This window comes from Gadus morhua, chromosome 4 (assembly GCF_902167405.1).
Source record: "Gadus morhua chromosome 4, gadMor3.0, whole genome shotgun sequence".
Classification (NCBI taxonomy): domain Eukaryota; kingdom Metazoa; phylum Chordata; class Actinopteri; order Gadiformes; family Gadidae; genus Gadus; species Gadus morhua.
In genome coordinates, this window is record NC_044051.1 from 41,801,422 (window position 1) to 41,813,745 (window position 12,324).

A 12,324-nucleotide genomic window follows, 5' to 3' on the forward strand; every position below is an offset into this window, starting at 1 on the left:
GCGGCCAAGAGCCTGGAGCGTGGCGAGCGGCTGGTCTGCCGCGAGGATTTGAGTGTGCAGGTTGGAAATCATCTTCTTAATCAGCATCCAAATGAGAGGCTTCCTCTGTTACAACTCCAGCACACACCCTTATAAAGCACACTCCTCTATGAATTAATGTTCCGTAAGTGTAGCCTGGCTATTGCCACACTCGTTGGTCTGGGGAAGCTGCTGTCATTGTCTTCAGCACAAGAGGCTTGATCAACTTGTTCAACTGACTCTGTACGCAAATGGCTGCTTGCCGTCGCTTCCCTGTTGTCATCGTGTTAAACCAGCCAATAGGGCGCCAGGGGGAGAACTAACCAACTTGGTGATTGGCTCCTCCAAAAACGTATCGGAAGCAGAAAGAAATGAATTGCTCTTCTCCAGACCCTTCTACAGGGCGGATTCAAATCACCGTCAGAACAGGCCGGGGGCACCCAGTCTATCGTAGGGGGGGATCAACAACTATTCTGTGCAAATTAAAGAATTTGTCTTGTGTGTGTTTCCCCCTTTTTGGAAAGCAGCAGACCCCAGACACCATTTCAATCAAGATTGAAGAGGATATTGGTGGAGGCATGCCCGCTGTAGGTTAGTAATACACATTGCATCCATGCAAGCAAACGACCTACCAACTGAGAATGTACTCGATTCTACCTACGCTAAATAGCCTGGTCCTCTTTTGAAAAGAATCACGACGAAAGCCCTCCTAAAACACAAGGACTACAATACAGTTTATAGTAGAATGATTTACATCTTCTTCATGGCAGGTGTCAGGAATGCTGAATCCGCTCTGATTCCCAGTATAACTACAGTATTGGTAAAGCAGGTGATCTGAAACAACAGATGACCTGGGTTGTGTCTTTATGACCTCCCCACATCCTTAAAAGGTGGAGACGTAGCGGTGCCTTTTCAGCTGGAGCCTTTGACCCTTGACCCCCCCCCAAGGGAAACAAGGGAAATGCATAATAAACAAAAAGACGTTAGAAAGAAAGTGTCAAAATATACTTCTTCCAATACATCAGTGTGTAAAAGTACATGCTGTATCCCTTTGTGCAAATAATGAATTAATACCATTACTTTCTCTGTCTTTGTTTTCCTCTGAAGAAGACGGCAATGACATCAGAGACTGTAGCACGCAGCGCGGCGACACCTCGGAGAGTCTGGGTGTGGACGCCCCTGGCTCCTCCCACATGTCCAGTCACAACGGGGAGCTGCGGATCCTGAGCGTCTACGGAAAAGGGGAGGGCCCACTGGCGGTGGACAGCCATGACACCCTCTTTACAACGTCAGAACCGGAGGCCTTGAGCTCGCTGTCCGTGGACCGCAGCGTGGCCAAGAGCCTGAACTGCAGCGTGCGGTTGGTCCGCCTTGAGGAGCTGACTGGGCATCGGGGCGGCCGCAAGGGCCGGCCCGGTGTCTTGTGTGGCAAGGTTTTTCCCAATAATGACAATATGATCGTCCACATGAGGACAAAACCCGGCGAGAAGCCGTACGGGTGTGACCAATGCACGAAGAGCTTCATTGGGAAAGTACACTTGGAGATCCACATGAGGACTCACACCGTAGAGAAGCCCTACAAGTGTGACCAATGCACAAAGCGCTTCAGTCAAAGTAACGACCTGAAGAGGCACATGAGGACTCACACCGGCGAGAAACCCTACAAGTGCGAACAATGCATGAAGCTCTTCAGTCTGAAATGTCACTTGAAGAGCCACATGTGGACTCACACCGGGGAGAAGCCCTACAAGCCCTACAAGTGTGACCATTGCGCAATGCGCTTTAAACAAACATACGCCCTTCAGATCCACATTAGGACTCACACCGGGGAGAAGCCCTACAAGTGTGACCATTGCGCAAAGCGCTTCAGACAGAGAAGCCAGCTTACGGGCCACATGAGGACTCACACCGGGGAGAAGCCCTACAAGTGTGACCATTGCACAAAGGGCTTCGGACATTCAAGCCATCTTAAAAGCCACATGAGGACTCACACCGGGGAGAAGCCCTACAAGTGTGACCAATGCGCAAAGGGCTTCGGATATTCAAGCCACCTTAAGAGCCACATGAGGACTCACACCAGGGAGAAGCCCTACAAGTGTGACCAATGCGCAATGCGCTTCGAACAGACAAGCACCCTTCAGATCCAGATCCACATGAGGACTCACACCGGGGAGAAGCTCTACAAGTGTGACCAATGTACGAAGCTCTTCATTCGGAAAGACAAGCTGAAGATCCACATGACGACTCACACCGGGGAGAAGCCCTTCAACTGTGACCAATGCGCAAAGCGCTTCAGACAGAGAGGCAGCCTAAATGTCCACATGAGGACTCACACCGGAGAGAAGCCCTACAGGTCTGAACAAATGCACGAAGCTCTTCAGTCAGAAAAGGCACCTGGAGGACCACATGTGTTATGTATTTTAAGCACATAAGCTGCTCCCACATAGCCACTAGGAAGCAGGATCGAACACAAAAGCTGCATTACCCCCACACAGCCACAAGGGAGCAGGATCGAACACAAAAGCTGTAATATCTACCCCAGCCACAGAAGGCAGCATCTTTAAGACAGACAAGCTGCAGCTAAGAGCTAGACCACGCCCGCTTCACATAAGCCACGACTAATTGGTCCATTTTCAGCGACCGGACCCAGCGGAGGTCAGAGAATCATAGGCGCCCCGCAGAGAGAGTCGGGCCTAAGCCCGGGGCTCGAAGTAGCTCACGGTATTTCTCTCTGCTAGTGTTGGATACAATTCCCTCCCTTTTGTTTCATAGTTACCATACCGAAATACTTAAACAAATAAAGTGAGTTAAAAGCCACCCGTTTCAAACTACTTTCTACAAGAGCACGACAATTGCCACATGAGGACTCACTCCGGGGAGAAGCCCTACATGGGTGACCAATGCGCAAGGCGCTTCAGTCATGGCTCCAAGCTGAAGATCCACGTGAGGACTCACACCGGGGAGAAGCCCTGCGTGTGTCTACTACCGCCCAGGAGCTCGAACACCTGTGATCATGAAATGCTTTGAAAGGCTGGTCTTTCACCACATTAAAGATGAACTGAACTGAAATAATAAACATCGTCAACGTTTTAGTTATGACCATTATAAAAATAAAAAAATGACACTTAAACAATTATTTAAAAAGTCAACATATAGCTTTTTTTTTTAACAACAAAAGATAATGCGTCTTTTAGAATTAGAGCGCCGATGACGTCACTTGCATGGTACAACTAGGTCGTTGCTGCAGACACGCGAATATCATATTCACTCCACGGTTGAAAATAGTGATTTTAATATGGCTGGTTACGAGTTTGAGCCTATGAGGGACATGCCTGTACTGTCCGACTGCCACCCGGTGGAGGGGGATCAATTTCAGGCTCCAGCTCCACCTTCGGATCATGTGGGTGTGACTGGTGTGCGTGTGGGTGCTGCCGGAGCATGGACACTGCCATTGAATCGGTCTGCTGCCGAGAGGTCCCGGTCAACCTTGACCATCTAATGGTGGGATTAGGTTGCATAACCATGCACAGGGCATTTCGGATGCTGTGCGGCGAGAGGTTTTGGAAGTGGCCATGCTCTCTCTACGGGACGTCCGAGCGGAGACACTGGAGCGCCCCATAAATAGCAACCAAGTTACAAGGCGAAAACAATCTTTCCCCCTCCGTTTTCCTTTGATGCGTTTCAGGAATATCTCCGTAAAGACGGACTCATTGCGGAAACGCAACGAGCTGTACAAACGCTGTAGTACCTACATATTCAAGGCGCTTGTTCTCCACAAAAATAAGAGGAGCGCATCAAGCCTGCGCGCATCCAGCCTGCGCGCTGTATAAAAAGGTTCACGTCGAGGCGGAGATAGTTGTTTAACCTTTTTAGATTGAGTAGAAATACTTTTTAATGTACAGTTAGTGATTAAATAGATGCGAGGCGGATTCACGAGTGTCACGTATACTTTATGCGGATGTTGGAGGTTTACTTTCTGGTGGATGTTGATGGATATTGCACAGATAAATCTTACTATGAAACTACTTCTTCGAGTTTAACTCCCTCTGCATCGGCAATCGGGTAGTCGGCGAACAACAGGGTGTGTAGAAAGGGACATTGGTGGAACTTCTGTTTACTTACCCGCCGTAGTTTAATTAGCAGCTTGGAAACTTAGATCTGTGATATCGTCGGAGCAATAGTTTACACACTTTATGGTCGGAGTTCTAGCTTGTGGAGATTGACATGACGGGCTGATTTACATCGGAGGGTTGGTCAGTTTTATGGCTGCCAGCCATGTATTATGGGCTGGTTTCCTATTCAAAGGTAGCTTGTGGAAATGTATGATTACCCCAGCTGCCTTGGCCCTATATAATTCCTTAATGAAGCCAGGGCCAGTGCAGTATGATCCTCCTGTAGGCCTGGTTGTTTTATTTTCCGTAGCCATTTCAGCGAGCCTCAGAGCCTGACTCATTACCAGCTATGGCTGCTAGAGCCACAGAGTAGGAGTAGGTTACCATGCCAGTGACGTAGCTGATTGTTGAAATCCAACATGGCGGCGCCCTGTAACACTTTCACCCCTTCACCGTACAATTTAATCCCTTTTAGCCAGTTCAGCCCTTTTTATTTATTGTACCAATGAGAAGGCAGACAATACATCTGTTATATCAACTAAACTTCAGATCTCAGCTCAGTTCATCTTTAAAGCTCGCCTCCCACCCAGCTTTGACCCCCACCAGTTTGCCTATCGATCAAATGGATCAACGGAGGACGCCATAGCCATTGTTCTACATTGTATAATGACAAAGTATTCTATTCAATTCTATAAACAGGGTTTATATCATTTGTATATAATTGTATATATTAAACTTACGCTTGATATTTCGACACTGTCGTTACCTCTACCTTTGTTATTAGAAAAAGCCTGCAAAGTTCACTTGTGAAATAGACTGCAATTAAACCCCACATTATACATGATTGTGTTAGTTTCACTTACCTTTTGGCATGTCCTTAATGCCAACTACCTCTTGTTTTGACTTTCTTATTGCTGTCTTTCTACTGCCATTATTTTCTAGTTCATACCTTGTATCACAATAGGCAGTTAATTTCTTTCAGATCTCAAAAGAAAATTGTTTGAATTTAACGTTTTCTATCGTTTCTATGGTGGTTGATACCCTTCAGACCCGTTCACCATAAAACTACTTACAGTACATAGATACATGTGATTCAAGGAGTAGGTAGGGGTTAGACAGTGAATAAGGATACATGTGATGAAGCAGTAGGTAGGGGTTAGACAGTGAATAAGGATACATGTGATGAAGCAGTAGGTAGGGGTTAGACAGTGAATAAGGATACATGTGATGAAGCAGTAGGTAGGGGTTAGACAGTGAATAAGGATACATGTGATGAAGCAGTAGGTAGGGGTTAGACAGTGAATACAGATAACTGGTAATAGTACGGAAGAATATAACCCTACATTTTATGGTAAACTACGATTATTATTAGGCCTTTATACAACGGGTGGCTTAAATCCAGCGATCTGATTGGTTCCTAACTGTTGTATAATACCGGGTGATACCGGGTTGTGTATAATGAGCGTATACATAACTGCTATGACGCCCAATCACTGTGAAAGTTTGCATATCACTCCGCACCTGGAAGTAGTTACAAAGTAAAACATGTTGAATGATGGAGAGGGTGTAAATGTTGTTACTCCGGGAGTGAGCAAGGCGATGGAGAGACTAACGAAAGCTTAGGCACACGGCGAGTGAACTGCTCCATAGGATAAATAACCGGGGAACCGCTCTAGCCGAGCGGTTTAATGTAGGCTACCTACCGTGTGACTTTCGTTTTGCCATAATAGTAACCGTTGTATAAAAGCAATAGCTCACTTCAGTCTGTGGTATGTGCTCATTATACCTCTGTGAAGAGGGTCGCCAATAATTCCGCCAATAACAGAGTCCTATGTCATTGACGTCTTCTCACAGGTCTTCACCTAGCGCCACTTCCCAGCTAGCTGCTGTAGCAGCATGTTCAACGCTTTGGACGTTGCTGTTCCTGTCTGTATCCCCAACAGTAGCCGTACAACTGTGTCATCTTTGGCTGTGTTCAGGGACGCGGGAAGTGGGGGTGCTTAGGGTGCTGCAGTACCCCCCTGGCGGTCCCTGGCTGTAACTGCAAGTGAGAACGTTTGATAGAATTTTATCATACAACATGATTTTTCTTGAAATTATTGACATCCACCCTTTTTGTTATATTTATCATATTAGCATTTCATTTTATTTAGGACAACGTAGCACAACGCAGAACAATGCTATGTGCGCGGCGGGAAAAATTCGAAAAGTCAAGCTTGTGCAATGTGTCACAGAAAATAAGTATTTTCCGATTTTTTTGGCCCCAAGAAGGCAAAACTTCGCGATCAAAACACCAGCCGGACATCCAATTCCCTGCATTCCGTATGTAATCTGTCCATAGCTGAATATGGTACTATGCTGATTTTACATAAGCATGTTGGTGTTCAACATCTGTTGTAGTGAACATTCTAAAACTGGTGTAAAATGTTGCTGGCCATATTAATAGACACGTTGAATGTTATCGTTTTGATTCTGGAATCCCGCACGTAAACTGGTTGGCAAAAAAAAGAGCAAAGACGGACGGTTCATTTGACGGAGAAATCGTCACTTTCCTCATATCAGACAACTCGTAACTCTGGATGAAAATGAAGGCTTTCTTTTACTGTCACTTTCCTTTGTAAACCTTTAGAAATAACCTCCTGAATCCTTGTTATAACGCTGTGTATAATCCCAGACCGCAACAGATTGTCGGCATGTTGTTAGTGTGTGAAATTCAGCACAGTATCAGCCGAGTTGACTCTAATTTCCACATTGTTTACTTGCTAACGTTTGTGAATAACAGTGGCTAGTTGGCAGAGTTAGTCTTTTTACACACCAGGGGCCTCATAACAGAAGAAATCCTAACTTCTCATCCTAACTTAAGTTAGGGACTCGAAGATAGGAAAAATCCTAACTTCCTATTACAGAAGCAGTCCCTAACCTGTTGGCCGTTTCCTATCTTATCTTTGGCCTCCTATCTTATCTTAATTTAGGTAATCCTAACTGCGCTGTAAATCAGATTTTCGATCTGCAATCGTCAGTTTCTGCATTCAGAATGTGCATGTGATTGATAGAACGAGTTACTTTTAACATTAACAGAGACTGTTGATAAAGGATCTTTGTTAATAACGGCAAGATAGTTGCACTAGTACGACGTCTTGGCGGGTATTGATACAGGGAACAAGAAGAGGAGTAATAAAGTAGTAAAGTAATTCTTCCACCAAAAACGTGTGTCAAGACGTGTGTGTGTGTGTGTGTGTGTGTGTGTGTGTGTGTGTGTGTGTGTGTGTGTGTGTGTGTGTGTGTGTGTGTGTGTGTGTGTGTGTGTGTGTGTGTGTGTGTGTGTGATAAGAACCAATGCAAAGGGTTAAAATGTACCACTATATCAAATCTAACAAAACTCTTCAAAACGGAAATAATGAAAAAAAAAGTATTATTTGAACTGTATTAACTAAGCTAAGGATCCTGAGGATCTCATTTGTTCGTTTTTATTTTATTTCTTGCTTTTTATCGGTCATTCTTTTGTTTTTTATTATCTATAAACATGTTCAATAAAAAAGAATAAGAAAAATACGGGGAGAGGTTACCTTTTACACAGCCCGAGATGAAGCCTCGAACGTCACACGCTACGTCATTACGCTACGTCATTTCGCCTACGTGAAGCCTGCTCGATAGGGGGGACTCTCTAAATCGACGCCACTTCGACCTGGGCGGGACTTTACGTCCTACGTCACTCGCTATGGGTTTGCACGTGTGCGCGTAGCCGTTTGTCTCAGGGATCTGTGCACGAACTACCTTGCACTACAGATTACGAGCGTCAGTGTCGTACGCGATGGAGGGTGGGTGACATTCCTACAGTCTGTGATGATAGGCTATATTTCTACAAATGACTTACTATTACTAGCGATTAACATGACGAAACAACACGAACTAAGCTAACATTAGACTATAGCCATACCAGATAACGCCATACCAGCTAACCCTAACTATTTATATTAAACTCTGAACCATTTTGCAACTGGCAACTGTGTGTTGGTGCGTCTTATTGCTTCCCACGTCTGCGTCTGCATTTTTCCCATCACGCTGATACGTAGTACTTCCGCATTCGGTGTTCATTGTGCACTGTGACATCCGGTGAACCACTCATCACTCTGGCGAACTGATGATGGAGGACCGGCAGTTCACTTTCACGACATCCCTGGTAAATGTACCCAAAGTCACGTTTTCTGAAGTTCACAGACTTACCGAACAACACTCCATAACAGCCTGCTCCAAACTGCACAAGGGATTGTTTATTTTTTGAGAAATATAACGACTACGAATGCGAGTGTCTGCTAGCTAGCTTACGCTAGGTAGGTTGGCTTATGCTAACGTCGGTTTGGCGTCAGCTCAGTCTGGAGGGATGAAATGATAAGAGGTGAAAAATAAGGTAGACATGTACTTCTTTGGTACATATATGAATGTGTATCTTCAGCAGAAAGTGAAATGAATGTGAAATGAACTGAATGAATAAAGGAACTGAAAGAATAAAAGGATTTAATTCATTCTCTTTTTCTGAGTACATCATTTACTACATTATATATTAACATTATTTTGAATACTTTCAGGATGGACTGACTGGACTTGATTATAGATGAAAGACTTCTCATTCAATTACATTACATGTCATTCAATATATACAATGTTTTCAGTGTACAAAATTACAGCTCCGGAAAAAATGAGGGGACCACTCCAAATGTTCAGTGCCTCTCGTTTTAATATTTATATATTATATTTAATATTTATAGGTACATGTTTGAGTAGAAACACTATTCAACAGGGATGTAGCCTTTTAAATCAAGTGGTCCCTGGAAGTTGGTCATCACACAGCAGACGGTCCACAGCTGATTGACTGTCGCAGACAAGGTGAAAGGACAGTGCGTTCCCAGATGCGGTATTCCTTGACTCTGCCTATTGCTCTTTCTACGAGGATTCGAAGTCGAGCGATTGCTTGTGTTTTCAGAGCATCCTCTTCAGTGAACTGCACAGTGGTTAGAGATAAATTAATTAGTAATATTATTGTGAGTGCTCCAGTCCATCTTAAACATTTGTCAGCATATCTTAATGGTCACATTTGGGTCAAAGTTTTAATTTGAAATGTTCATTCCTTTCATGCCTACCTGTCATCTTGAAGGGTGGTATAATCAGCGTTGCCCCACGATCAGCTAGTGGCTTCTCGATGGTGAAACCCTTGTCTGCCATGCAGCCATCTCCTGGCTCCAGTAAATCCAGCAGTCCACTTCGTTCAGTCAGCTCTGGGTCGGAGATGGAGCCGGTGAAGAGACATGACACAAAAGTCACAGCACTACAAGGGGCAATCCCAATCAAGGCCTTAAAGGTTGTTGTGTTCTTGTAAGATGATGTTCATCTTACAAGAATGTTCACCTCGGTGCAGTCGATGATTACCCGAACATCTGGACTGTACTGCACAAATTATCTTGGCATGGTGTTCTTGACTTGCAGTTTACTCATCCAGATGGGGAGGGAGCCAAGGAGCAGGTAACGGTAGTTGGCCCACGGTATAACAACATGGGAGACAGTGGACACACTGACCTGAAACATGTCAGCCAGCACCTTCTCTTGCAGGCCTGCAGCAACCCGGCAGCAGAAGAGAAAAAACTCAACCAGTTGCAGTCTACACGTTGGACTGGGAGAAATGGGTTCAAATGTTTGTTTCTTTTTCTGAGCTTTCGACCAATAAACCAACTTGGAGGCAGATGGTTCAATAACCTCCCAGAAGTCACAAAAAACATCTCTTGACGTGAATCTGGTGTAAAAAAGGATGTCCGCGTCTGAGACACAGAATCTGTGAAAATGCACTTGAACCACTTTCAGCTGTGACAGCTCTCATCAGCGCCTTGACTGTTTCTTCCAATTGCTGTATGTTTATAGCAGCAGCATCCAGTGCACCTGTATGAGATGAAATTAAAACATCTAACCCAGATTTTGGCTGTGACTTGCATATTGGAAGCAGTTTGGACCTCTAAAGAAATTGCTTTTTGTAGCTCAATATTGCTTTTAAATTTTGCTTTTTATAGCTCAATATTCACCTTTACAATTAATTAAGTAAGATATAAAATGCAACATTTGTACTTGTGATGAAGCTTTTCACATTGTGGTTTGGTCAAATGCTGGGACATTAATAAGACTAAACATGTTGTGCCTGAGTTCTGAAAAGTTGACCTACCTCCTCGGTATAACCTACTAAGAGCTAGGGCTGCAGGATATATCGGCTATGTACGATATATCGATATAATTTCCACGGGGATACAAGATTTGACAATATCGTTTATATCGATATGCGTTAAAATGGTCAGTTTCCCCCTCAAGCGTCTACAGCGCTTGCCTTGGAGACTGTGAGCGCGACCCCTCCCACTCTGTCTTTCCGAACGTGCCGTGTGCAAAGACGCCTCATTCCCGCCCCCGCCGCCCCCTCACAACACAACAAGCATGGATTATACCCTTAAAGAAAACGAGACAGCGGCGGTAGACGAAATTGTTTCAAAGAGGAGAAACAACGGCTCCATAATGTGGAAATAGTTCGGGTTTAAAAAAAAAACAGATGAGCAGCAGCTGCAGGTCATCTGTAGAGAGTGTAGCAAAACCGTTGCGACTAAAAGTGGAAGCACGACAAATCTGTTCCACCATTTACAGCAGCGGTACAAAGTGCAGTATAATGAATGCGTAATACTCCATGGCTGTGCTGCTGCATCACCGGCCGCGACAGTTTCTTCTGCCCCGAAACCAGGGCCGGCGCTCGGCAAATGTGTTGGGGGCGCCCTCTGGTGACGGTCTTAATTAATTAATTAAAATATACGAAACAAGCGAAATGAAACCAAACATGTTCCCAAATGGAACGGAGAAGGGAGGGGGCGGGGAATTAAAGTTACGGCGCACTGAAACCCTCACCGTAGTACACAGGACAATGCGACGAAGCCAATGCTCTTACTGGTAGCTAATGTGTGTAACCTACAGCTTTATAATGTTTTGCATAGGGGATTATTTTGTGAAGAAGGTGAAAAACGTCCCTTTTTTTTTTTTTAACATGTTCATTCAATTCTGTTGAAAAGATACAAAATCACATGTTGCAGTCATACTGACCTATGTTTTAATAAAAGTGCTTGCAACATCTCACATGTGGCTTTTGACTTAGAAAAAAAACATCTAACCCACTCTATAGAAAATATCGAGATATATATCGTATATCGCCATTCAGCCCAAAAATATCGGGATATCATATTTTGCCCATATCGTGCAGCCCTACTAAGAGCCCAATCTGTGATTAAACCATAGGTAGTACATCCTGTCAGGTAGGTGGTTTAAGAACAGTATGGGGTAATAGTAAGCCAATATTTCAGAACACTAACAAACACTGACAAACCTGGTTTAGGAGCAGAACCGAAATCATGTTCTGTCATCACCACCGAAGCTGCGATCTCCTCCATCGGCTCTTATTCACAGGGCAGCGGTTGCTCCAGAGGAAGGGATGGGTGAACGTCAAGGCCTAAGCGAGTTGATGCTCTTTTATAAACAGACCCCCTTCTTGGCAGTCCCCAGTTGTTCCACTGGAAACGGGAGGGTACAGACCCGATTTTCAGTCGCTTGGTGTGACCCCGGTTGGTTGCTAGCTGTAGCGTTTGTAGTCTGATTCACTAAAGTGCCGGCTACAAACAAACATGCTACCTTGTTTTATTTTAAAGTTTGGCCCTTCATCCCGGCGAACCGCTTGAATCCACTTCTTCCTTAGACTCATTTCAGTCGGGAATCCATGAAAACTTAAGTAGGGTTGGTGTTTGTTAGATGTACAAAGTGGAACAGAGAGCAGTGACATCTCGCCTTTGTTTCAGCCATGGTGGAAGTGCGCCGGAAGTGTTCATGCACAACGAAGACAAATCCCGCCACCGGAACCAGGAAGCGTGATAATCCCCTATTGTTTCAGCTTTTGTACTGTATATCAGAAATGATCACCCTGTACCACACTGCTGACTTGTTGATGTTTTGTGAGCACTCACGCATTTCTCTAGGTATCTTAAGTTTCCTACTGGAGTCATCAAAACTTTGGACTTTGTTATTGTAAGAAATATTGTGTTGCAAAAACACTTTGTGTCTTACCCTTAGCGTTACCCTAACCTTAACCCCAGTAACATTTCTTCATCATAAACTACAAGTTACGCAA

At 44.5% G+C, this 12,324-nt stretch overlaps 1 protein-coding gene and 1 long non-coding RNA gene across 2 annotated transcripts; one reads left to right on the forward strand and one right to left on the reverse strand.

Annotated features, from left to right (window-relative positions):
- Positions 1-1,056: 1,056 nt before the first annotated feature.
- Positions 1,057-4,973, forward strand: LOC115541783 (zinc finger protein 239-like). The gene is made up of 2 exons (XM_030353623.1): positions 1,057-1,061; positions 1,271-4,973. The coding sequence occupies exons 1-2, from the start codon at positions 1,057-1,059 to the stop codon at positions 2,448-2,450; spliced, it is 1,185 nt and encodes a 394-aa protein (XP_030209483.1). The 3' UTR covers positions 2,451-4,973.
- Positions 4,974-9,109: 4,136 nt separating this feature from the next.
- On the reverse strand, positions 9,110-12,030 carry LOC115542083 (uncharacterized). Its single transcript, XR_003976454.1, has 4 exons — positions 11,530-12,030; positions 9,702-10,058; positions 9,269-9,403; positions 9,110-9,129 (listed from the first exon to the last, which is right to left on the reverse strand). It is a non-coding gene; the product is annotated as an uncharacterized LOC115542083 (long non-coding RNA).
- Between the last annotated feature and the right edge of the window lie 294 nt (positions 12,031-12,324).